Source organism: Sorex fumeus, unplaced genomic scaffold (assembly GCF_029834395.1).
Source record: "Sorex fumeus unplaced genomic scaffold, SorFum_2.1 ptg000094l, whole genome shotgun sequence".
NCBI classification, from domain to species: Eukaryota; Metazoa; Chordata; class Mammalia; order Eulipotyphla; family Soricidae; genus Sorex; species Sorex fumeus.
In genome coordinates, this window is record NW_026606151.1 from 3,403,022 (window position 1) to 3,430,580 (window position 27,559).

At 39.5% G+C, this 27,559-nt stretch overlaps 1 protein-coding gene across 1 annotated transcript; it reads left to right on the forward strand.

Moving 5' to 3' along the window:
- Positions 1-386: 386 nt before the first annotated feature.
- SMIM13 (small integral membrane protein 13) lies at positions 387-27,159 on the forward strand. The gene is made up of 2 exons (XM_056132406.1): positions 387-519; positions 25,563-27,159. Exons 1-2 carry the CDS (start codon positions 444-446, stop codon positions 25,748-25,750), a joined length of 264 nt encoding a protein of 87 aa, XP_055988381.1. The 5' UTR covers positions 387-443; the 3' UTR covers positions 25,751-27,159.
- Positions 27,160-27,559: the final 400 nt, after the last annotated feature.

Below are 27,559 nucleotides of genomic sequence, written 5' to 3' on the forward strand. Positions count from 1 at the left end.
AGACCCGGGCGTGAGGCGTCAGCTATGGTGGCGCATCCGGCGGCCGCCGCCGCCGCCGCCACCGCCGCCGCCGCCGCCGCCGTCGTTGTCTCGCAGCGCCGCGTCTCCGGTGCCCGGGAGCGATGAGAGGGCAGGGACGCCCAGCGGCCCACCTTGATTCGTCTGCTGCTTCCTCCGAGGGCGAAGGACCCGCCCGCTCGCCGGGCGGCCGGGGGTGCCCGCCTCCGCGCCGCTCCGCCCCCGGGGGGCGCTGCCGAGGAGGGGGCGTCCGCGCCGAGTGGTGCCCGGCAGTGCCCGGCGCCTGCCGCTGAAGCCGGAACGCGGCGCCGCCGGGATCCCGCCCGCCCGCCCGCCCGCGCCGCCCGGATCCGATCGCCCGGCTCCCGCGCCCTCGCCCGCTCGCTCGCTCCCTCTCCCTCGTTCGCTCGCTCGCTCGCTCCAAAATGTGGCACAACGTGGGGCTGACCCTGCTGGTGTTTGTGGCCACGCTGCTCATCGTCCTGCTGCTGATGGTGTGCGGTGAGTGGGGGGCATCCGTGGTCGGGCAGTTACACAAGCCGGCGGGGACTTCACGTGGCTGCTTTGCAGACTTGCCGGTTCGGACCGGGTTTCTGAAACGGGCCCGGGATGGGGGGGTGGGGGTGGGGGGCAGCAAGGCTTTGATGAAGTCAATTGCTGCAGTCCACGCACACCTCTCCCGCGTGGGCTGCAGACCCCACCCCCTCCACCCTCACCCCCCTTTCTCCACGCACAAGGCCCATTGGCATCCCGGGGAAGGAGAAGGAAGAGGACGGTCCGGGCATCGCCACCTCGGGCAAGCTAGATACGGCTTCACGGGCAGGGTCCGTGCTTGTCATTGCTAGACCACAGCCTGCCCAGATTTTTTTTTTTTTTTTTTAACCTTGGCCCCGTTTGCTTCCTTCATTTAACCACCGGGTGAGGGTACTGGGTACTGGGTGTTCAGCTCGTGTTGGCTTAAAGTAAACTTCAAACCTAAATGAGACAGGCAGAACTTAGGGAAAAAAAACACACGGGCTCTGTTCAACTTCCAGGGTCGAGTAGATAAGAGACACACAGCTCTGTATACGTGTGTGTGTGTGTATGTATGTGTGTGTGTCGATGTCCATACACCCGGAGAGGATCTTAACTTTTTCTTCTCAAGGTAATGTTTAGTAGACTTGGAGATGTTTTGATTATCTTCATACACATCGGTTATAGCCGATAACCACAGGTCTGTTAGGCAAAGGAGCTGGGCGTTTGTGAAGATCGGGAAGCCTTTAGAATGTCAGTGTGTTTGTAATTTTTTCGTAATTACTTTTTTTTTTAAGTTTATGTTTTAATACAGTTTTTAAAAAAATTTTTATTAGTGAAACACCATGAGGTACAGTTGTAGACTTACAAATTTTTGTGCTTAGGTTTCAGTTATACAATGATCGAGTACCCATCCCTTCACCAGTGCCCATTCTCCACCACCGTAATTACTGTTTTAAACTGTGGGTTCAGGTAGATGAAATAATGGTAAGAATCCAGAAGAGATGCTGTAGGGCTTTTGTGTTTCATGATTATGTTTTAAATGCTTCGCATAAGAACTGTGTATACTCTTGGACATATGCATGTATGTAAGTATATATATATATACTATATGTGTATTTGGAATTTATTATTATTTTGATTTATTGAGCATTGGAGTTAAAACTTCTAACAGACTTTTCTGATGGAAAAAAACAATTGAAAGAAACCTCTCAGTTTCATGCTTGTGAAGTCAGGATTTGGGACTAATTGTAGATATTTACGATTCCTAAAGTTAGGGAAACCAGATTTTTGTGATTTGATTGAGCAAAAGGAATCTTGTGTTTTCTAATTTAAAGATAGAAGCTTTGGCCTGAGTGATAGTGCAGCAGGTATAATAGCTCTTGCCTTGCACATGGCCAACCTGGTTTTGATCCCCGGCATCCCTTATGGTCCCCCCAGCACTGCCACAAGTCATTCCTGAGTGCAGAGCCAGCAGTAACCCCTGAGCTTTGCCCGTCACATCCCCACAAAAAAAAAAAAAAAAAAAAAAAAGACGATACAAGCTTCATAGGGATCTAAGCCATATAACACCTTTAATAGAAACTTGCTTTTGTATCGTACGTAGTTCAAAGCTCCAAGTAGTTATTTGATTTTAATTTCAAAAAACTCTATGGAATGAGAGGCCAGGTATGGTAAAGAACACCTTATTTTTATTGGAATGGAAAAGAGGCTTCTGGCCCTTGGAGGCTGATGAGATATGAGGTCAAGAAGGTGAAAGAAGCCCGAGGCCACCTCCAACTCTGCACACTGTCACATGGGCAGAGCCTTGGGTAATCTTTGACATGGCAGATAGAAATAATAATTTCTTAATTGACATGGCAACCACCTACTCTGTTCTTGGCCAATGCCCAGTACTTTTTTCAGCAAAATAATGGGGGCAAATGGGGTGTAAAGAACAGAAAATTTGCTTGCAATCTCTGTTCTTTATTGTGTTTATGCAAAATGACTACAAAATTTTTAGAGGAAAAATTTGATCTGCTGCTGTAATTAGGGGTAAGGTAAGGTAAAGGCCCTCCCATTGATCGTCGATTTGCTCGAGCGGGCCCAGTAACGTCTCCATTGGAGACTTTGTTGTTACTGTATCTGGCATATCGAATACTCTCGGTAGCTTGCCGGGCTCTCCGAGAGGGGCGGAGGAATCGAACTCGGGTCGGCCATGTTGGCCGCTTGTAAGGCGAACGCCCTACCGCTGTGCTATCGCTCCAGCCCCTATTAGGGGTAGACTAGGAATTAATGGGGAAAGAAAAATGTGTTATAGTAATATGCTTTTTTGTGGAGATCAGTTGCAGTTGTTTTCTTACTCATTTTCTAAAGTTTTTCTTATTTTATATGCACTGGAATGAATCCTGAATTTTCCCCAGTGCTTGAGGACATCAGAGATATTGCAAACCAGGAATACCTATCATCTTAAGATACTTTGATGGAACTGGCACTTCTTGAAGCTCTTGATTAGACTTTCAGTTCCTTTTTAACTTTTTGTCTCTCTTACTCGACATCGGTAATTTTGACACAGCTCCTTAAGTGAACTGATTTATCTTCAGGACAGACTGGTTCTCTGTAATAATTGGACAAAAAGCTTCTGAGTTATGGAATTTCTCAAGAAGTCCCGAAGGTGGGACTATGAAGTAGCATAAATCTGCACCCCCAGCTATGTCTTGAGTTAAGGTTAGTTTCGAGTGAGAGACACTAAAGTAGAATGTAGTTATCTGTGTTTTTGTTTGTTTGGTTTTTAGTCATACCCATTGATGCTCAGGAGTTACTCCTGGCTCTCCACTAAGGAACCATTCTTGGCGGTGCTTTGGGGGCCATATGGATTAAACCCAGGCTGGCCACATGCAGGACAAGTGTCTTACCTACTGTACTATCTCTCTGACCCTCGACCCCCATAGTTTATTTTTGAAGGGATGTTTTTCTCCCCAGGTCAGTTCTATTCCACCCTTCTGCCCATGTTGCTCCCATTTAGCAGGAAATGGATCTGAGTTGGGACTCCTTTTCTAAAATAAACAGCATAAAAGAGAATTGTCTCATAGAAAACTGCTTCCCCTTATGCTAGAATCCCTAGGAACAGGGATATAGGGTTATTTCTCCTGCAGGCATCAATCTCTTCCAAACTCCCCACACCTCCCTTGTTGAACAAGAAGCACTTAGATTTGTCTTGATGCCCAACTTCATAGAAATGGAAGGAAGAGCTGACAATAGAGATTTAAACTGGCCCAAAGAGATTAAGATGTGAATTCAGGGCTAGAGAAAAAAAAGCACAGGGGTTAAGGCACTTGCTTGTACACACCCAGTCCTGGTTTGATCCTATCCTCACACCACATGTGTTCCCCCAAGCACTGCCAGGAGTGATGCCCTGAGCACTCAAGGTGTGGTCCCAAAATAAACAAAAACAAATCTGAATTTAGTGTATTTTGTTGTTTTTAGATTTTGGGCTATACCCAGCACTGTTCTGAGCTTATTCCTGGCTCTGTGTTCAGGGATCATCCCCAGTAGTTCTTGGGAGACCATGTGTGATGTTAGGGATTGAATATGAGATGTAAGACAAGCACCTTACTAGCTATACTTTCTCTGGCTCCATAACTCAGTATTAGAAATCAAAAGTCCTTATCTTGGAAGAAGTGGTAGAAAAAGTTGAATGAATCCCTTGTCCTACATAATAAGAGTGCAGAAGCCTTTGGTCAGAAAATCTTTATCTGCACACACATTGAAGTAAGCTTCAGGGAATCTTCCTTCCATAAAGGATTTTTTTGTTTGTTTGGTGTGCTGGGTGGGTGGGTGTTGGGCCACACTCAACTAAATTCTGGCTTTACTCCTGGCTCTGTGCTCTGGGAGCACTCCTGGTAGTGTTTGAGGGACCGACCATATGTGGTGCCTGGGACCCAGCTGCATGCAGTTCAAGTGCCTTAACCTTGATACCATCTCTCTGGCCCAAGGAATTTCTTGAGCAAATAGGGTGTTTGCCTTGCATGCAGCCCACCCTGGTTCAATTCCTTCGTCCCTCTCGAAGAGGCCGGCAAGCTACCAAGAGTATCCTGCCCTCACTGCAGAGCCTGGCAAGCTCCCCATGGCGTATTTGATATGCCAAAAACAGTAACAAGTCTCACAATGGAGACGTTACTGGAGCCCGCTCGAGCAAATCGATGAACAACGGGAGGACAGTGCTACAGTGCTATTCTAAGGCTTACCGGTTTGTGTTTCGCAATTCCTAAATACATGCTTCCCTGTTCTCTTTTCCTATGAAAACTGCCTCTTGTGACTATGTAGCCAAGATGTTTTTGGTGGGGCATGTAAGTTCACCATCTTCCAACCTCTCAGCATGTGGCCACATACTGTTCTTTCTTGAACCATCTCTGTATCTCTCAATTGATTGGCCTTTGAGCCATAGTAGAACCAGACTTTTCCCCACTTTGGTATTCACATTTGGAGATCCAGTAGGCATGTCAAACTCAATGCATCTAAAACAGAGCTCTTGATTTGAATCATCCTTTCTTCCCCTCAGCCCAGTCTTTCCCATGTCATATGTTGCTAGCGGACAAGAACTTGGGTATCATCCTTCATTTTGACCTTTACTCCACATTCCTCTCCCCTTAAAGTATTAACTCCTTGTAGTCGTTTCATTCTTATTTCCTTTAAAATCTTAAACATATTCTCATCTCTGTTACTGCTTTATTTTATAAGATTTTCAACATCCCTACTTTAAAAATTAGGGCCACTCTTAGCATGTGTCTGATCCAGGCAGTGCCTCTTTTTTTTTTTATAATCTACTTTCACATACAGGTCAAACTCTTGTTTGTTTTTCACTTGGGTCACACCCGGCTATGCACAGGGTTTACTCCTGGCTTTGCACTCAGGAATGACTCCTGACGGTGCTCAGGGGATTGTATGGGATACTGGGAATTGAACTCGGGTAGGCCGCGTGCAAGGCAAACACCCTACCCACTCTACTATCGCTCCAGCTCCACAGATCAAACTCTTATTAAGAAAATTTCCTTCAACCTTGAGGTTCATCCTTTCTCCTATTTGTTTACTTCCATAAAGGTAAAGGTAAAGGCCCTCCCGTTGATCGTCGATTTGCTCGAGCGGGCCCAGTAACGTCTCCATTGGAGACTTTGTTGTTACTGTGTCTGGCATATCGAATACTCTCGGTAGCTTGCCGGGCTCTTCCTAAATAATTTATAGCTATTTCTTGATTTTGCAATTTTGGACATATATCAACCAATGATAGAGCCCCCATTCCTTTCTTTGCATGCCACTAATAATGATAATTTTTTGCCAACTTTAGAGTTAAGATTAACTTTTTTTTTTTTTAATTTTTGGGCCACACCTGGTGATACTTAGGGTTTATTCCTGGCTCTGCACTCAGGAATCACTTCTGATGGTGCTCAGGGGACATGGGGTATCAGGTATGGAATCTGGGTCGACCACATGCAAAGGATGCACCTTACCTGCTGCACTATTTCTCTGAACCTGAGTTAAGATTATAATTTTTTTAGCTCTTTAAACAGTCCCTTCTAGTCAAATAGTGTGTTTTGACTGCTTTCTTCCTTACATGGCTCACCATGTTGTACCCTAAGCCCACCCCATTTTTCTGTAAACTGATATACATTTATCAGTATTCAAAAGAATTAAAACTTTTTTCCTTCTGAATCCAATCCCAGAGGTCTTTGTTTTTTTTTTTCTCCATAGCTGCCATTCTTAGTCAACCCTTTATGCCATCAATACTTTTTGTGCTGTAAATCCTGGTTTGTGGATCTCATGTTATTATTCTTTTTCAATTGATCATTTTGGAACACATTTTCTAAGGAAGAATGCATGGAAATGAATGCCTTTTAAAAGCCAGTACCTGCTGGAAAATGTCTTTATTACCTCTCTTAAACTTAATGAAACTTTGGAGAGACTTCAGGTTGCTAATACCTTTTATCCAGGATTTGAAATTTATTATCCCATTATTGCTCCTAGATGTGAGTTAGGGAAATCCTATGCTTTAAGTGTCCTTATTCTTATAAATGACTTGATGTGGCTTTCTAGATGGTTTCTGTATAGTTTTATGAATTTTTGATACCATTGGTATTCTGTAACATAATATAAAGTATTGGGATATTTTTCTAGGCCCATTTGATTTGGTACATTCTTCATTTCTGGGAAATTTTTCTATTCTATCTGAAAATTCTTTAGATCCTGAACCTCTTAGATTGTTTAAGTTTTTTTTTTTTCTGTTTATCTTATAAATTCTGTCTTTTCACTTGTCTCTGCGAAATTTTCAAGATTTTATATCTGTCTCTTATGTCTTAATTTAAGAGCTTTAAATTTTTAAATTTCAGAGACTTTATTTTGATTACTTTTTTCTAGAACATATTCTTCATATATGCAATATATTAGCTCCATAAGTTTTATTAAATATAATTTATATGTATTAAGTAACATGCACTATATGTTACAGTTTTTTTGTTGTTAATAAAGTAGTTTTCATCTCCCTTTATCATTTGTATTTTTCCATGCAGTTTCTTTGTCTTTGCTCTATACTATTTTTTGGTAAGTGAAGGTTTTTGATAAATACTTATTTAAGGTCTATTTCTTGTTCACATTAGAGGGTGATATAGAAAAAATGGTGATGAATTCTGTGTCAACCCTGGAAATCACTGCAAAGGTTTTTTTCTGTTGGCATCAAATCGCTGCAGAGATGAAGTCTCCTTTGCTGCTCACTTCTTGTATTCCTTTCTGCTTTTGTGACAAGTCTATAAAGACTTTGAACCAGATCTTTTTTGTTTCCTCCCCTCTACCTACCCAAAGTTCTGATGTTTTCTATGTCCCCCCCCCCACTCTCTGCCATTTTTATTGAGGTGCCTGTGCTTTGCAATACTCTGAATGATAGTTTCATGTTCTAGCACCACACCTGCCACCAGAGTGTCAGTGTTCCTCCACGTAAGTCCTAAATTCTTCCAGAACCCAGAACTGCCCCCACTCCACCCCATCTTGGGAAAGCTCAGTTCTGTAGGTCAAATTAAAGGTTCTCTTGCCATTCGTAAATTTTATTAGCCCAGTAAGCTGCCGAGAGTATCCTGTCCACATGGCAGAGCCTGGCAAGCTCCCCATGGCGTATTTGATATGCCAAAAACAGTAGCAACAAGTCTTACAACGAAGATGTTACTGGTACCTGCTCCAGCAAATCGATGAACAACAGGAACAAGTGCTGCAGTGCTGCTGTGTTTTTATATGTCTTTATGTATGAGCAAACTTACTCTGTCTCCTTACTAATTTCAGTCAACATTATTATGTTCTGTTATTGTGAATGGTGAATTAACATGACTCGTAGTGAATTACATGACTTACTAGTTCCATCTATGTGGCAGTGAACTACATGATTTCAACTTAAAAAATAACTGAGTAGTATTCCCTTGTGTAATATATACCAGTTTATTCCCTTCATCTGTTGAGGACACTTTAGTTATTTTCATATCTTGACTCTTGTGAATATTGCTGCACTGAACATAGGAGTGCAAGTATCTTTTTGAAATAATACTTTGGGACTCTTAAAATAGATATCAAGTTGTAGAATCGCTGGATTATATGGATACCCAATTTTTAATATTTTGAGAAGTGTCTATGCTATTTTCCATGGAGGCTGATCCAGTTAACATTCTCACCAATAGTGGATGTGGGTTCGTTTCACACACATCTGTACTATCACTGGTTGTCTGTTTTCTTTTCAGTGTGTGCCAGTGTCACTGGTGTGAGGTGATAATTTCATTGTTGTTTTGCTTTTATATCCTTGATAAGACACGAAGAACACTTTCTCATTTACCCATTGACCATCTGTATGTCTTCTTTGAGGAAGTGTCTGTTAAGTCTTATCAATTTTTTATTTTTTTATTGTTATTAAGTTTTGCAAGTACTTTATGTACTTGATTGTTAACCTTTTGTCAGATTATTGATGATTGGTGAGCAAGTATTTACTCCCAGTCTGTCTTTCTATCTATTCTAGCTGACAGTTGGATTCTAAATGGTTTAATACTGAATGAACAACCAGTGGGTCACAGAGGAAATCAAAAGAATTTCTGTAAAAAGAAAAAAATGAGAATGAAGACACAAATTACGAGAACAATATAGAACACAGCAAAAGTTGTGCTAAGAGGAAAGTTCATAGCAATGCAAGCATTCATTGAGAAACAAGAAAAGACCTGAATACATGGTGCATAACTTTAGTACTATAAAAAGACCATCAATGGCAATCCAAAGTAAGCAAACTCTAAGGAAACTTAGAGGGGATATCAGTGGAATAAGACAACACCCTCCCCCCAATATTTTTTTTCAGATGACCAACAAAACCAAGAGCTAGTGTTTTAAAAGAATAAATAGAATCAACAAACCGCTAGCTAGATTTATAAGGAAATGAGAGAAGACTTAACTGAATCAGAAAGGAGAGATACCACAAAAATTCAGTGGGTCATAAATTACTTTTGACCTAGAAGAAATGGATAATTTTTGGATTCCTATAACTTTCCAAGGCTAAATTAGAAGGAAACAAAATATAAACAGATCTGTTATTAGCAAGGAAATTGAAACAGTAATCATAAGTCTTCCCAGAAACAAAAGCCTGTGTCCAGATGGGTTTTCTTGCACGTTCTACAGACCAACTCCAGGTCCTTCTGAGGCTCTCTCAGAAAGACAAATGGGAATACTTTCAAATAGTTTCTGTGAGGCAAACTTTAGTCTGTACTAAAAGCAGTCAGAGACGTCATGAAAAAAAAATTATAGACCAGTATCCCTGATGAACATAGATGCAAAGTTCTTCAGCATTATACTAAAAAGATAATATGATCTAGTCGGATTTATCTCAGTTATGCAGGAATGGTTTTTTTTTATACATAAAGCAATCAACATATTACCATTTCAGTATAACAAAAGGTAAAAATCATGATCATGTCAACGTAGGAAGGCATTTGCCAAGATTCAACACTCATTCATGATAAAAACTCTTAATGAAATGGGGACAGAAGGAACTTCCCTTGATATAATTGAAGTCATTTAACTACAAATGCATAGCTAACATACTCAATGGTGAGAAATGAAAAGCCCTCCCTCTAAAATAAGGCACAAGGTGAGGTTTCCTACTCTCATCTCTATTCAGCATAATATTTGAAATCTTTGCCGCAGTAATGAATTCAGGTTGGAAAAGAAGTTAAACTATTCTCTTTGTAGATTGCATATTATGCTTTAAAAAGCCTACTGAAGCTATAGAAAAGACTCTTAGAAACAATAACCTTGTAAAGAGAAGTGGCAGACTGCAAAATCAGCATGCAGAAATCCATGCAAGCATCAATGTAGAATGAAGAGGGAAAAAAATTCCATTCATATGGTTTTATATACATAAAGCAATCAAGAATGCCCCAAAAATGAAGTACTTGAGAATTATATTAACAAATGAGGTGAAACAGTAATATAAAATCAGTAGTAAAAAAAATAGAAACAGAAACAAGGGAATGGAAATACATGCAAATACATCCCTGATCAAGGATTGGAAGGATTAATGTTGTTAAAAATCAACCTTACCAAAAAAAAAAAAAATCAACCTTACCAAGTACAGATTCAGTGTGGTCCACATAAAAATTCTCACATCATTGTTTTAGGGACAAGGACCAGATGACAGTGGTAGGGCGTTTGCCTTGCACGCAGCCAACATGGCCGACCCGAGTTCGATTCCTCCGCCCCTCTCGGAGAGCCCGGCAAGCTACTGAGAGTATTCGATATGCCAGACACAGTAACAACAAAGTCTCCAATGGAGACGTTACTGGGCCCGCTCGAACAAATCGACGATCAACGGGAGGGCCTTGACTTTACTTTAATAAAACTCTTCAGTTAGCCAAAGCCATTTTTGAAAAAAGGATGGGAGGGGCTGGAGCAATAGCACAGTGGGTAGGGCGTTTGCCTTGCATGAGGCCAACCCGGGTTCGAGTCCCAGTATCCCATATGGTCCCCTGAGCACCACCAGGGGTAATTCCTGAGTGCAGAGCCAGGAGTAACCGCTGTGCATTGCCAGGTGTGATCCAAAAAGCCAAAAAAAAAAAAAAAAGAAAAAGAAAAAAGAAAAAAAAAGATGCGAGACTTTTCTTTCCTCAATTTTTAAAAACTTTGCTACTAAGCTATAATAGTCAAGATTGTGTGATACTTGAATAAAGATAGACTCTCAGATCAGTAGAATAGAATTGATAGTACAGAGACAGCTCCTCAGGTGTATGGTTAAATTGTCTTTGACAAAGGATCCAGGGGTATGGAGTGGAATAGGGAAAAAACCTATTCAACAAATGGTTTTGGGAAACCTGGTCAGCTACATAAAGAAAATGAACTCCGACCTCTACCTTACATCATGTACAAAAGTTAATTCAGAATGCTTTCAAGACCTTGATATTAGGCCTGAATCCATAAGTTAATTGAGGAAACCATAGCAGAACTCTTCATGACATTAACTTTAGAGGAATCTTTAGCGACTCAATGCTTTTGGCCAAGAAAACAGAAGCAAAAGTAAACAGAGTTTCTGTATTGAAGAACAAATGTTTCCCTGGCTCTTGGTCCAATTTGATTCTAATCAGTATTCCCCTCTTCTGCTGTCTAAATTAATTTTTCCCTTTGCCCTGCTAGATCATGTATCTCTCAATTATAAAAACCTGAAACCTGTCTTCCAGTTGTTTCCCCTTGTCTTGAAATAGTGCCCAATTTTTTATTTTTCTTTTTGGGTGACACCTGGCGATGCGCAGGGGTTACTCCTGGCTCTTTACTCAGGAATCACTCCTGGCAGTGCTTGGGGTACCATAGGGGATGCTGGGAATCAAATCCAGGTTCACAAGGCAAACGCCCTACCTGCTGTGCTATCACTCCAGCCCCGAAATAGTGCCCAATTTTATAACTATAAAAAATCTGATGTAGTCCTCTCCTACTTATTCTGCTCATTTCTGTTCTCCCACAGGTCTGAACATGAATGATCCAGGTTTTACATTAGCTGTCTTCCTGGAGACCTGCCCTGACCACTTAGGGTAGCCATCTGGTCACTCCTTATCTATTTACCCATAGATTTTAAAGCACTTAGCACAATCTGAAATTATCTGTTTCCTTCAGTGAAGAGTATTACGTTCTAGGAAGGCAGGGGTCTAGTTTGGCTTTTTTTCTGCTCTACCCCTATAGACTGGAATGTACCTTTTATGTAGTAGGCCCTTGTTTATTCAAAGAAGAAAGATTTATCAATATAAGTTATTTAGTTCCTACTGGAAATTAAATTCCCATTCCAAATACACTTTTAAAACAAATTATGTATATTTTTATTTGGATTTTTAAAATTTTTTATGGAGGTTAAAATAGCTTATAATAAGCATTAATATTTGTGCTTTGGGTATATATTGTTACTGGTGGGGGCTGTAACATACCTACCATCACAATTAGAATACTTCATAACTGTGCTATGTTCCAGGGGTACCTCAAGATGAGTAGCCTTTTTATTACTTGATAAAATACAATTTGTAAATCCTGTGTTTAGGTTCAGGTCTTGGGAGCCCAAAAGTAATGTGAACAATGCCTACCCTTAAAGACCTTATTGGCTATTAGGGTAGATATTCATGCTTTGGAAGAACTTTCCTTTCTCAGAAATCCAAATACATAGCTTTCCCTCCTCTTTTCATAAAACTGAAAAAGAAAAAAAAGTCTTTTTATTTTATTCCCAAAGCCATAGACAGTATTTTACCTGTTTCATCGTTTCTGATTTTGGACTAATCAAATGACATGCACATATATCCCCCAAATATTTGAGCATTTCTGGAAGCATGTTGCTGAGATAGAGATAACTAAAACCTGGTTCTAACATTAAATAACAAGTTCCTGAAGAGACTGCTCATTAGTATTGCTTTTTAATTTCTTTTTTAATTTTTGGTTTTTGGGCTACACCTGGCAGTGCTTAGGGCTCACTCCTGGTTCTGCTCAGGAATCACTCCTATTGATACTTGGAGGACCATGTTGGGTGCTGGTGGTTGAACCCTGGTCAGCTGCTGCAAGCACCTTATGTGCTGTACTATCTCTCTACCTCCTTCACCCTCCATTACTTTATATAAAAAATAGCAAACGTCTAAGAAAAGATGTACACTGTAGGTTTACTGTACATCTGTTAATTGGTTTAGACTTTTATGCTAATTTATGTTATTGCTCTTCTTTCAAATTTTTCTTTACCAAAGACTTTCCAAGAAGAAGCACTGAATTTCTCTCTATTTTTAATAGAAAGATATTTGGTCTTTGTTCCTGTTTCTGTTATTTGAGGAAAACCCCATTTGACAGTGTTATTTGTGGAAAATCCCCTATTTATGTTAATGAAATGGCCCTTGAGTGATCTGTTCTCTCTTAAGTTTAATGGTGCAATTGTGAAAAATGGTCAATTTTTTTTGTCAGATCATTGTCACTGTCCATCACTGTCCTCCCGTTGTTATCGATTTGCTTGAGCGGGCCCAGTAATGTCTCCATAGTGACACTTATTACTGTGTTTGGCATATCGAATACGTCATGGGTAGCTTGCCAGGCTTTGCTGTGTGGGTGAGATTCTCTCAGTAGCTTGCCGGGCTCTCCGAGAGGGGCAGAGGAATCAAACTCGGGTTGGCCGTGTCAGCTGTGTGCAAGGCAAATGCCCTACCCGTTGTGCTATCGCTCCTATCATCTTTTTTGGGGGCAAACTCCATTCTATTTCCATAAGATATCAATTTAGACAGTTCATATTAAATGCACATACAGGTTGATTGATCTATTATTTTCAACTAGTATATATTTTTTTGGGGGGGGGGAGTTAAAATATCATTCCTACATTATAGTGTTGAAAGAAAGGGATAAGGGCAGACCTTTGCCCCTGGTCTTTGGAGAAAAACATTTAGTTTTCCACTGTTAAGTAAAGTGTTAGCCATAGGCATTTTGCAGATAGTCTTTATTGGTTTGAATTAGAAATGTTCCCTCTGTTTTCACTTTGTGAATAATTATAAATAATTATTACATTTTCCCAGAGGCTTTTTTTGTATTGAGATGCAGTTTAAAAAATCTGTTTAATACGGTGAATTATGTTGGTCGAGTTTCAAATTTTAAAGTAATCCTACATTCCTTAGATAAAACCCACTTATATTATGTCTATACTTTCTTCCACTTATTTTGAGTTATGTCTGTACTTTGTCCTTGTTATGTCTGTACTTTCTTTAACTTATTTCGAGTTTGATTTTAACTTATTTTTTAGTTCCTCGTGATCAAAGCTAAGATCATTGACTTTAGACATTGCTTTATTTTTGTTTACTTTTGTGGTTGTTGCAGTGTTGTTGGTTGTGGTGCTTTTGCACATGGTTGCTGTGCATACTGAGTGTTGCACATGGCATACAGTTGTCTCATTTTGGAAGTTCAAGAATAGTAGAATGTATTTATTATTCAAGTTGACCTGCTGTCATATTTCTGCTGCACATAGGTTTAACATACAGTGTGTTATTGTGAAATCCATTTTTTTTTATTTTGGCTTTTGGATCATAACCGGCAGATGCACAGGGGTTACTCCTGGCTCATGCACTCAGTAATTACTCCTGGCGGTGCTTGGGGGACCATATGGGATGCTGGGAGTTGAACCCAGGTCGGCCGCGTGCAAGGCAATTGCCCTACCCGCTGTGCTATTGCTCCAGCCCCGAAATCCATATTTTGAACTAATTGTTAGTCACTGACACACAGAGGTGAGTGCTCCTTTGCTTATCCCAGAATACATAACTCTCTGTTGCCAGTCAGTTTTCCTGACGTTTGTTCCCAGTGTGAGACTGGAGGAAGATATAAATGACTTAAACAGAAAAGCTGTGATACTCTTTTTGACAATCAGTATAGTTTTCTGATGATAAGCACATATAATTATGGATAGTCCTTTCTTTCCTCTCTCTTCTTTCCTCCCATTTCTCTTATTAGATCCCTGGACAACATATAAGACACATGCCCCATTAGATAAGAGTAAGTAGGTAAGGAGTTTCTGGCATTGTGTATCTTTTTGGGTAAGGGGAATTTCTTACATACTCCTGTAGTTAGCCTGGGTTTTGGTGATTTTTCATTGTTCTATCCTGCTGTCCTCAAAGAAAATACACACCTGAAGACATCAATTAGTCCGGTTTATTCTCTTTATAATCAGAATTGTAAATCTGAATTGGTGATCCTATCTTTTGTGTCTCTGGAGAAGAGACCACTTAATATAGACTTCCACATGTATGTCCTTCTCTTCGTTGCTATATTTTATTAGGTGGGTGGGCCGGACAGGAGATTTCTGGGTTCTCTTGGCTCTGTGCTCAAGGGTCACTCTTGATGGGGGGACCATTGCTGGTGTTGGAGGTCAAACTGGAGTCAGCTGTATGCAAGGCAAGCACCTTAACCCCTGTACTATCCCCTGAGGCCCTTGATGCTATCTTACAAACACTAAGAGTGTGATGCTTTATTTTGTTTTATATAACTTCTCACTTATTTGCATTTACATTCACAGCACGAAAGAGTGAACTGTATAGTGTTAAACCATTGTTTTAACCAGAAACAATAAAATTTAAAGATATAATTGTTAAATCCAATTTCTGACCGTTGCATCATGATCTTTCGTTGTGTAATTCCTCACATATCAGTTGTTGTGCAGGATTGCCCCATTCAGTACTGCTTGGGCAGTGTATTTATAGGTATACCTTATGCACTGACTTTCTTCTGTCAGTATATAGAAATATAGCTTTAGTTGTCTTCTCAAGCAGACTCTTCTTAGGCTACCTGGTCAACTGTAATATCACCTCCATTTTTATTGCGGTACTATGATTTATAATACAGCTAATGTTGCTTTCATACATACATCATCTCAGGCCACACCCACCACTAGAATGCCTGCTCCCTTCCACCAATGTCTCAAAGACCCCCCCTCCCCTTAACTACTTTCTCCTTCCACTGCCCCCAGGAGAGCTCAGTTCCATGGATCAGCTGTCCAGTTCTGTTACCCTTGGCATTTTGTTCTTCCCTTACTATTTTCCTTTCTTTTTTTTATGAATATAACCATACTTTTTTTTAACCCAGAAAATCCCTTCTATTTTAATTTCCATGTATTTGAAATTTTGCCCCATATGTGTAACAAGTTTTCATCTTCAAAGCATCATGTTAATTGAGATGATTTCTCTCTGCTTGGAAGATGGGTTTTGTGACCTCGTATGTGATCTGTCTTGGAGAGTGTCAGGTGTATACTGGAGAAGAATGTGTCCTCAGCTTTTTGGGGATAGATGGCTTTACATATGGCTGTTAGGCCCTTCATCTCTGCCATTTCTTCCTTTAAGGCTGTTTCCCGAGAGAGAAAGAGTGGGGGGCACTCTAATTTATTCACAGTAGCACTCATGTTTCCTGTTCATTTATATGTTTTCTTAATATATATACACATCAGAATCATCTAGGGATCTTAAGAAAAAATAAATTGGGGGGTGGGGATAGAAGCATAATCACTGGGGACCTATTTGGGAATATATTGCAGATAAAAGCTCTTCAGCAGAATCTTTTTTTTTTTTTTTTTGGTTTTCTTTTATTCATCCTTTATTCACTCAATAAACACTTAGGTCCTCAGTGGAGCCAAGCACCAGCCAGGACACCAATTCTGCTATGAATCCCAATATCATTAGCAGCCATATAATTTTTCAGTCTGAACGACGAACCCCGCTGAGTGTGTAAGTGTATGTGGAAGCCTGCAAAAGTGTGTGCATGTGGAGTGCCTATTCTCTCTCTGTGCAGCCCTCCTGGGAAGGGTCTCCCTGGCTGTGGCTTGTTTTCCATCCCGTGTGATGTTCCGTGTGGTGAGCGCGTGCCCTGCGCGTCTTACTATTTGCCCCTCTTTTCTCTTGCAATGGTTCAGTCAGGCTTCTCCGCACAGCTGAATCCCCACCTCCCTTCTCCCAGATTTCAGTCCAGACCTAAGGCCTCCGTGGAACCCTCTTTTGCTCCTCCACGCAGACCCCTCCCAGTTCTCCCACTTCCGTGCCCCGTCCTCAGTTCAGAGTGAATCCAGGCTTCCAGACCCTTCTCTAGGATTCCTCACTCTTAGAGTGGCAGCCTGATCCTCCTGGACTCTGAACTGAAGGAGAAATAGCCCTTCTTACCCGTCCCTGGAGCCCAGAGCTGGGAGCAGCAGTGAGGGGCAAGTTTTAGCAGAATGTTGAATAGCCAATTTGAGTGATTCATCTTGTAACATAGTATAAAATGGTAATCACTTAACCTAGTCATTCTGTTGAATAAATTCTTTTGCACTTGCATTATGTGTGCTCATTACCTTAGAAGGTTGTGTCTCTTAGTCTTATCTGATTTACTACCTCATCCCAAGTAGTTTCCCTGAACAAGCGACTGAGAATTTCGGGGTGTGATTATTTAGGCGTGGTTTTATTATATAATGATTTATTTTTAAAGGGGCAGAGGTAGATCTTCAGAAGATCAGAGTTTTGGGTTAGATTTTATCCAATCAGAGTTGCCTGTTAGCTAAAGGGATGATTTTTTTGCAGTGATTGCTTTAGTAGAGACCATCCTTCAGAAGCCCATTGCTTAGTAAAGGAGGCATGAAAATCTTTCTCTAGACTCTCTTATCCATTCCCCTCCTATAGCTAAAATCACCCTCTAATGCATGGGTAATTTTTACAGTCGTATTCACATCATCTCATTCAGATAATATAGATTGATCATGAAACTGATATCCGACCCAATTTTGAACTGAGATTTTTTTCCCCCGCTATCCTTCCCTCCTCTACTCCCTCCTCCCCTCCCTCTGTCCTTCACTCTCTTCTTCCTTTCCTCTCTCCTCTCCTCCCCTCCTTTCTTTTAGTCTTTAAACAAAAAACACGTTATTCGCCCCACTCCCACTATTTAAACACCGTGCTTTACAAAGTCTTTCATGATGATTTGTTAGAGGCTTTCAATATTCCAACGCCAATCCCAACACCACTGTTACTTCCCTCCACTATTGTCTCCATTTTCCCAACTGTCTTTCAAGTCGAACTCCATAGCAGGCCCACGATAATTTATTTTATATTGCTTGTTAATTTCTAAATGACTAATGGAATGATCAAATGCATATTTCAGTAGAGCTCGGTTGGCTTCTTTATTACATTCCCGTCCAGTCTCGTGTGTTCCTGCTTAGTATTGTAGAGTTTAGCGATGTTGTGCAGCGGCAAATGTGGCCTGAGTACTCTAGAAAATCCAGAATACTTAACTGCGCAGTCCGGACTGAGGGTTGGTGACAGCTGTTGGGGTGTGATTGCAGCTTCTGGGCTCTGGTAGGGCAGGAAATTGGCCCGTCTCCCCTCCCAAGCTCGCCCTGGACATGTTGGCCGGGATCTGGTATTTGAGAAAATTTTATAGCTAGTTGATCTCTTTTGAGATTTAGTTTTGAGTCTGTGAAATTTTCAGCAGGTTAGCATCTTTGTGGAGCCCAGCCGTGAGGTGAGAGGTCTGGCTGGAGGCATGGCGTGGCTGTTGGGGTGTGAGTGCAGCTAATGGGGCATTGGGAAGGTGGGAAACTGACCTGCCCTGCTCCCAAGTTAGCCCCTGGGTCTCAGCTGCGACTGGGTATCTGAAAAAATTTTGTGCCTGGTTAATTTCTTTCAAGATTTACTTACGAGTCTTTGAAACAAGGCCAGCAGATGAGCTTACTTGGTGGCTGCGTTGGGACATGGGCATGGCTGCTTGGGCTTCTAAAAGTATGGGGAGGTGGAGGATGGTTACCCATCCTGATTCCGAGAAGGCCCAGAGACAAAATGCACCCTCCTCCCCACCTGCTCATGTATTTGAAATTTTTGGAAGGTTAGCATCAGGTTAGTTCAGGGGTCAGTAGCAGAGGTGTTACATGTGCAAGGACCTGAGTCTGATGTTGGCATCACAACAGGATATGGGCCTGTGGAACTTCAAGGCCTCCTAAGGATTGCTTGGGAGTCCCCTCTCCACTATCACCTCCAAATAAACTAAGTCTCAGGGTGTCTGAAAATGGAAGTAAAATCTACTTTATAAAAATAGTTATATATAATATATCTTTCTACTTTGTATTTATAAGGTATGCATAAATAAAATATTATAGATGACAAAGTTGTTGAGTTAGCCACAGAGTGTGATATACCAAAACTATGTGAAGGAAAGTTTTAGTTAAATTGAAAAATAATTTGGTCATTAGTTAGTTGTTTCTATATCTAATTAACATAGCTGTCGACTATCTTATTAGCAGTTTTATGTAGTACTATGATACCTCTCAGTTTCTTCTTTGTAATCATGTTTTTCTTGGTATTTTTTTGAGTGTTAATAGTGGTTATATTCCCAAATTAAATATTTTTGTGTGTAAGTTTTTTTGTTCATACTCCCTGAAATGTTTTTAAATCCTTTCTTCAAAGAACATTTATTAATGCTTTTTCATAATCTGTTGTTGAAGTATCAGATACTTACCAGTCCTACATACTTAATATGTAGGTATTATGCTAAGAACATAGTCATTTTATTCAGAGTGAGATAAGTTTATTGTACTTCTTTTAATATGTTGAATACTTTTGCAATTCTTAATAGTATAAATCTCCTTTTTTTGTTTTGTTTTGTTTTCTGGGTCACACCTGGCGATGCACAGGGGTTACTCATGGCTCATGCACTCAGGAATTACTCTTGGTGTTGCTCGGGGGACCATATGGGATATTGGAAATCGAACCCAGGTCGGCCGTGTGCAAGGCAAACACCCTACCCTCTGTGCTATCACTTCAGCCCCTCTTAATTTCATATTTCTACTGTATGGTTATAGTAGTCATTTATAAAACATCAATTACAGGGGTTTTTTTTTGGTGGTTGTCCAGTAGATGAACTCCATGTCTGTATTATAGGACTTCAAAATTTACACTATCATTACTCACATTCCTGCCTCCTACGTCCAATCCCTGGAACACTTACAAGAAAAAGTAAGCATACTTTTAGAAGTTTGCTTACTTACGCATTTGTGGGTAAAAGTTGAAGAGGTGAGGAATTTACTTGTTTAGTCATTATGAGTGGAGAAGGAGAGGGGTGAGTCTGTTTAACTATTATAGCTATTTTCCGTTTTTGTTTGTGTGTGTGTTGGGGGTGGGGAGTGGGGAGAGGAAAACACCAGTAGTGTTCAGAGCTTACTCTTTTATTTATTTATTTAATTTATTTATTTATTAGTGAAACACTACGAGGTACAGTTATAGACTTACAAATTTTTGTGCTTGGGTTTCAGTTATACAATGATCAAGTACCCATCCCTCCACCAGCGCCCATCCTCCACCACCACGGGTCCCAGCATCCCTCCCACCCCCCAACCCCCCATCCCACCCTGCCTCTGTGGCAGGGCATTCCCTTTTGTTCTCTCTCTCTCCTTTTGGGTTCTGTGATTTGCAAGAGAGGCATTGAGTGGCAATCATGTTTGGTTTATAGTTTACTTTCAGCATGCTTCTCCCATCCTGGGAGGATCCTCCCAACACCCTTTATTTGGTGATCCCTTGTCTATCTATCCGAGCTGCCTTTTCCCCTAGCATGTGTGGCTGGCCTCCAAGTCATGGAACAAAATTCCTGGTAGTAGTCTAGGCCACTTCCGGGGTGTTAGTCTCCCATTATGTTACTTTATGTTCCCCAGATGAATGCAATCTTTCTGTGTCTCTCCCGCTCTTTCTGACTCATTTAGCTTAACATGATACTTTCCATGTAGTACCACTTGTATGTAAACTTCATGACTTCGTCTTTCCTAACAGCTACATAGTACTCCATTGTGTAAATGTACCAAAGTTTCTTTAACCAGTCATCTGTTCTCAGACACTCAGGGCTTTTCCAGATTCTGGCTATTGTAAAGAGTGCTGCAATGAACAAACAAGTGCGGATGTCACTTTGACTATACTTTTTTGCCTCTCTGGGATATATTCCCAGGAGTGGTATTAGAGCTTGCTCTTAATTCTGTGCTCAGGGATCATTCCTGGCAGTGGTTGGGGGAATCAGATGTAGTGCTGCAAATCAAAGGTCAGCTGCATGCAAGTGCCTTGCCCCTGTGCTGTCTTTCAGGGAACAACCCATCTGCCCCCAAACACCCATACAAACAACCTAATTTATTTGTTTTTGCGTTTTTAGTTTCTTATAGCAAACTCCTGTGCTGAGAGACTTAGCTTTTTCTGAAAGACCCCAAAAGCATTATAATGTTTTATAATGGGAAACTCCTGCTGTGGCAACCCTTTCTGCTAGTCTCTTTTCAGCCAAGAGATTTCTAGACATTTTTCTTTTTTTTTTTGGGTGGAATGAAGTATGTTGGAGTGTTAGGCCACACCTGGCACTAGTCTCAGGGATCACTCCTTAGGGGACTGTCTGTAGTGCTGGACTCCGAAAGGCCTTACCCACATACTATTCTGCAGCTGCTCCCCCCTTAAATTTTTCTTTGCAATCATTTTATATCTTGGTGTCATTATTAGGATTTATATAATATCAAGACAGTCATATTTGAAGCTGATTATAGTTTCCCTGAAGGTAAATTTACTTCCATAATTTCTTTTTAGTTTGGTTCCTTGGGTTGATGAGTTTTGTTGTTCTTGTTTGAGGTTCCTGGGCTTGTGCCTGCAGTGTTAAGGCTCATCCCTGGCATTAGTACCTGTGGATTTAACCAAGGGCCTCACACATGCAAGGCTCGTGCTCTGTGGCTGACCCACATTTCGGGCCTTCAAATGAGTTCTTGTAACTCTTAGGTTGGGTTAAAACTAACCTAAGGATTAAGGGTTTTTTTCAGTATTTGTTAAAATCAACTATTAATTCAGGCCAATTTATCAGGTTTTTTTTACTTTATTTTTTCTTGATTTTTCCTGATTATTGAAACTGTGTTTGTTCAAAATATGGCAAGTACATAGAAGTTTTATGAGTTTTTTTTTTTTTAGTGTAGTTCCATGATGGTCTATATAGACCCAGTGCAATCCTTGTCAACATTCTTGCTGTCCAACCCACTTTGTATAAATTGATAAAACAATTCAGAAACCCACATGAAAATTCAAGGAACTCAGAACAACCAAAATAAAGTTGAAAGTAGAAGTTTACGGGTTTATACTCTTAATTTCAAAGCAGCTTTGTAAATATCTAAATGCAAATTTTTAAAAGTTTGAAAATTTAGAAGTAAATAAAACCACTCTAGAGTAAAAATAATGTAGTACTGGTATAAGGATAAATAAATCTATTAACGAAATAGAATATATAACTTATGGTCTAGAAATATACCTTATGCTCATTCGATTTTTGACAGATGCCAAGACATTTGAGAAATGCAAAAAAAAAAAATAAAAATGATGGACAATAAAGTCTTCCTTAAGATATAGAGACATTGGAACCTTATACACTGCTGGTGGGAGTGTTAAATGGTGCAGACATTTTGAAAAGCAGTTAAGCAATTTCACAAATCACTAAGTGTCAAGTTACCAGCAATTCTACTACTAGGTATTTACCCAAGAGAAATAAAAACATGTCTATGTAAAAAAATTGTACAAGTTGTCATTGCAGCCCCAAACTGAAAACCTAAAATTTTGTAACAACAGAAAAGTAGAAACTATCCATATATCTGTTAGCTGATGAATGGTTAAAAATGTTAACTGGTGAGGCTGGAGCAATAGCACAGTGGGTAGGGCCTTGCACACGGCCGACCTGGGTTCGATTCCCAACATCCCATATGGTCCCCTGAGCACCGCCAGGAGTAAGTAATTCCTGAGTGCAGAGCCAGGAGTAACCCCTGTGCATTGCCAGGTATGACCCAAAAAGAAAAAAAAATGTTAACTGGTGAATGGTCAAAATCAGTGTATCCGTGCAGGAATATTCCCCAACGTAAAAAGAATGAAGTGATAACGTGCAACAACATGAATATCAAATCTTGCGAAATAAATGCTAAGTGAAAGAAACCAGACACAGAAACTATATATAGTAATTCCATTTATATGAAATACTTAGACTAGACAAATCTGGAGAGACAGAGAAAAAAAGTACATCAGTTATTGCCAGAAACTGGAGGGAAGAGGAAATGGAAAGCAACTGATAAGGGGTGTGAATTTTCTTCTGGGGATTATGAAAATTTCTGGAGTTCCAAAAGAGGTGATGGTTGGATAACTTTGTGAATATACTAAAATCCATTGAATCACATACTTCAAAAGGATGAAGTTTATGGTATATGAATTAAATTTCAATTAAAAAAATAAAATAGAAGTCATCTCAGATCCTACTGCCCAGTGCAACCACAGTTCATGAACTGTGTACTGAGCATCTTACAAAATGTTCACTCGGTGCCAGCCATCTCAGCTTCTGAGATATCTTCTTATTTCTCACAATAGCTTTGTGAATCTTAGAACTGAAATTCCTGACACCAGAATTTACACTGGAAAGTAATTCTTTCCTTTAACTTAATGTATCTATTTTTAAATGAATCTTTAAAAACTGTGATTTACAAAGTTATTGATGGTTGAGTTTTAGGCAGATAATGTTTCAACGTCAATCCCTCCACCTGCGTCCACTTCCATCCACCAGTGTTCCCATATTCCCTCCCCACCCTTCCCCAGCCCCCACCCCATCACCACCTGTCAACTTGACAGGCAGGCACATTACAAAGTTTCAGAAGTTGCAGCTTAGATCTCATGCTTGCAGTTTTGTTGAGTCTGTGTTTTCAACATATATAACTGAAATTCTGGCGCCTCTTCACCCATTACTTCCCATTCTCTTCTTCCACCCTTGATTTTTTTTTTCCCTTCTCTGTCCTTCTCCTGTCTAAACACAGGGGTGGGGGGGGAATCCAGGAATCCCCCTTTTATTACAGCACATTTCCTCATTCAGTATTCTGCATACCACAGATAAGTGAGATCATTCCTTGTTTGTCTTTCTTCTGGCTTACTTCACTCAACCCGTATCTTTCAGTCCAACCATGTTGCAGCAAATTGCATGATCTCATTGTTCCTTGTAACTGCTTCATAATCTATGTGTTGTTGGACACCTAGGTTAATTCCGTATCTTAGCTATTGTGTCGAGCATATAATATTTCCTTTTGAAATAGTGTTCTTATGTCTTTGGGTAGATATCCAAAGGTGGAATCACTGGGTTATATGGCGGTTCAATTCTAAGTTTACTGAGAAAACTCTCTACTGTTTTCCACAGGAGTTGTCCCAGACATTTCCATCGGCAGTGGATGAGAGTTCCTTCTATTTTAAAAAGATTTTTGAGTGAAGGAGTAACATTTTAATTTGGAATGTTATTAAAATACTATTTTAAAAAAAATTAAACGCTTTGGGGCTGGAGCAATAGCACAGTGGGTAGGGCGTTTGCCTTGCACGCGGCTGACCTGGGTTTGATTCCTAGCATCCCATATGGTCCCCTGAGCACTGCCAGGGGTAATTCCTGAGCACAGAGCCAGGAGTAACCCCTGTGTATTGCCGGGTGTGACCCAAAAAGAAAAAAAACGCTTTATTCATTTTTTCCTATGCTTTATTCAAACATACAATCAATTGAGTATATCTATGTTATAAATCATTTAGGACTTATCACTCAAGCTTAGAACCAAAAAAACTGACTAATGTGTTGAATCTCATAAAATTGTTTTTAGTAATCACAGAGTTTATGTAAATGTCCTGGTTTTTTTTTTTTCCCTTCAGAGCTTATTGGAAATGAGTAAAGTTTAAAGTTTACACAACAGCCATCCTTCTAAGTCTGGTCTAATACTTGATTAGAAAAGCTGATTATATTTTGTTTTCATAAAATACTGGTCATCAAAATATACTGTGGTTCTTTGATTTTTCTATGAAACTAGAACATTTAAAATAGAAGGTATCAGAAAGAAACCAAAACACTGCCATAGCATGAAAAATTTGTTTTAAATTAATAAGTTTTAAATTTTATTACTTTTTTAAATTTTGTGACTTTTTAAAGTTACCAGTTTAGTTACAGACATTCAATATTCCGACACCAGTCCCACCACCACTGCAACCTTCCCACCACCATTATTATTACATTTTTAATGTTTTAAATATTTAAAGTTTTCAGTGTTTTTTTTTTTGTTGTTGTTGTTATAAGATTGTTTAAATTTTGCCCTTAACATTTGTCAGTCATAGATTTAAAGGTTTTATCCCATGGGGCTTCTTTACTATTTCTAGAAAGGTATTTTTAGATATTTTTTTTAGGTATATTTTTAGGTATTTATCTAGAAATACCTAAAACTTATAAGCTTAAGAGATTTTTTATGAAAACAAAACCTGGTTAGTGACTTTTATTTTTATTTCAATTTTAATTTTTGTTTTTGGGCCACACTTGGCAGTACTCAGTGCTTGAGGGACCATATGGGATACCAGAATAAAACTACACTCAAGGCAAACACCTTACCCACTGTACCATCACTCTGGCTGCTGGCTAGTAATTTTTAAAGGAATCATGCAGAATTTTGATATGAAAATATTGTACTTTTTAAATCTTGAATTTAGGATATTAGTGGTTAGACTTTTTTTAAATCGTAAAATTAAATAAAATTATTTTCTGAAACATGAATTTCTTGTGAAATGACTTTCTTATCACTTAGGAAAATGTCATGACTAAGACATTTTCAATGAAATTCAGTTGATTTTTCTGCCATTTAATACCCTTCCCACTCTAGTTAAAACAAATGAAAACATGAATATCCAAGCATTATAAATAAAAATATTTTAATATTAAAAACATGAAATTATGGATGGACTAAGTTTGACCCTAAATCCCAAAACTCTGTAAAGGGAGACGTCTTTTTTGCCATCATTAAATATTTGTTCCAGAATTTGTCCTTACTCCTTGTCCATAGTAAATGCTTAATAAGTGTTTGTTATACAGATACATATTTATAATTACATGTATTTTTATCACACACATTGTTTTGCAGTATATGACTAACTGGAATATTTTCAGTTCTTAGCACCATATGTAATTATTTTTCTTCATGTTTTGTCTCTCTGCAGGTTGGTATTTTGTATGGCATCTTTTTTTATCAAAATTCAAGTTTCTGCGGGAACTTGTGGGAGACACCGGATCCCAGGAAGGAGATCATGAGCCTTCAGGGTCTGAAACAGAAGAGGATGCTTTATCATCTCCGCACAGGATCAGATCTGCTCGCCAAAGGAGGGTACCTGCTGAAGAAGATCACTGACCCAGCCCTCATCCTCTGTTAGTGAAGGATGAAAAACAATTGAGAGCCTGTGTTTTTAATGACTTGGCACTGCAGTTTGCTAAAAGACTGAAGAGCATTTGTACTTGAATTTTAAGTCCAATTTAAAAAGATTTACATGTAAGCCATATGAAAATAAAGGGAATTAAAACCAAATTAGACCATTGCAGATGGTCATATTAAAGAAATCTTTTGCCTCATTAGCTTTCTACTTATATGTATATTCCTTGTCTGGGGGTTATTTTCTCTTACTAGGTAGATCTAGTAAATATTACATGCTTGAAAACCCATAGTTTACAAATTAGGTCTGTAATGTATGTTTTCTTTCCCACACGTTTCACCTTGTTTGAAATTGGGATGCATCTTGTGATCACTCTCAACTAGACGTTGGTTATGATGTGTAATTATATTCGCCTGTTCATGTGTGAACTAGCTTTCCATACCATCACTGTATTGTTGGCAAAAAAAAAAAATCTGTTTAGTTTAATTGGGATTTTAAAATGTCTTCAGGACTAGAGATACAGTGTCAAGGTAAAGGCAATTGCCTTGCATGCCACTGACCCGAGTTTGATGCCTGACACTGCATATGGTCGCCAAGCACCACCAGAACTGATTGCTGAGCACAGAGCAGGAGTAAGCCCTGGAAACTGCTGGGTGTGATCCCAGATCCCTCCCCCCAAATATAAAAAAAATTATAAAATTCATAATTTCTTCAGAAAGATTACACTGTGATTCAGTACTGAAAAGAATAGTTATTGCCTATGCAGAGAAGTGTGGAAATGGAGCAACAGGATATACATTTGATAATAGTGAAGCAAATATTTGTTCCTGGAGAAATGACTGAACTTCCTATTGTAAGTAAAATGTTCTATAGGACCTAAGCAAGGAAGATACGAATAGATACAGTTGTACTATATTTTGTCAGTTAGAAATGTTCTGAAGGATTATTACCTGCAAAGTGATGATATTGAAGGTAGTGGATATTGCCAAAACCCTCCTGAAACAAAATTCCAAAGCAAGAAGCAGGTGTGATCGATTCATGTATGAAGCAGGACGATCAATAAGGTATCAACTATCTTTTTGCTGGATAAAGGATATCCTTTATATATCCTTTATTCTTCCTGCTGACATCAAACATAAGAAATTGGTAGAGCACTCTTCGAGGAAATCTTGCATCAGTATTTTTGATGAAACCAAGAGACCTGTTGGTGTGGAAAAATGCAGACACCAATTACTATGAATTGAAGAGTGATTAGAAAGAGTTGAACGTAGGCTATAAAATTATAATTTGGCCAATTTCATACAGTTTTTATACATATGCACAAGATTGTGATAAAAATTTGTCTAAAGTGCCGTTTCAGTAAATGTAAAATAAACATTTTATGTGATAAGCATTGTGTGATAGCTTGTTTTTTTCCTTAGTGGTACATAAAATGAAAGTGTATAAAATAAAACATAGTTTGTAAAAGTTTTTCTTTCTGGCATAGCAATTGTTTATTAGAGCTCTTAATTTTCTTATAATGTTAAAATTCTCTGTCCTCTGTGAGAATGTTTTTGGTGACCTATCTGAGATTTTATAGCAGTTACTTAGAAATCTAAGAGCTACCTTCTACTTTCGAAAGAGTAGAATTAAGTTACTCCTTTTCAGCAGGAGGACTTCATGCTCTAGGCATGTATAATGGAGAAGATGCTTCTTTGCAACAATTCAGTGACAAAACTTCAGAGGTACTGTATATTGAAGAAAAAGAGTGAGTGGAAATATCTGCTTCACTATAAAATAACTTCAGGTTT

Bases quoted from the DNA above. Each gene is read 5' to 3' on its own strand.
- SMIM13 (XM_056132406.1), top strand. From the start codon at position 444: ATGTGGCACAACGTGGGGCTGACCCTGCTGGTGTTTGTGGCCACGCTG. The intron at 520-25,562 runs GTGAGTGGGGGG...GTCTCTCTGCAG, and splicing joins CCTGCTGCTGATGGTGTGCG to GTTGGTATTTTGTATGGCAT.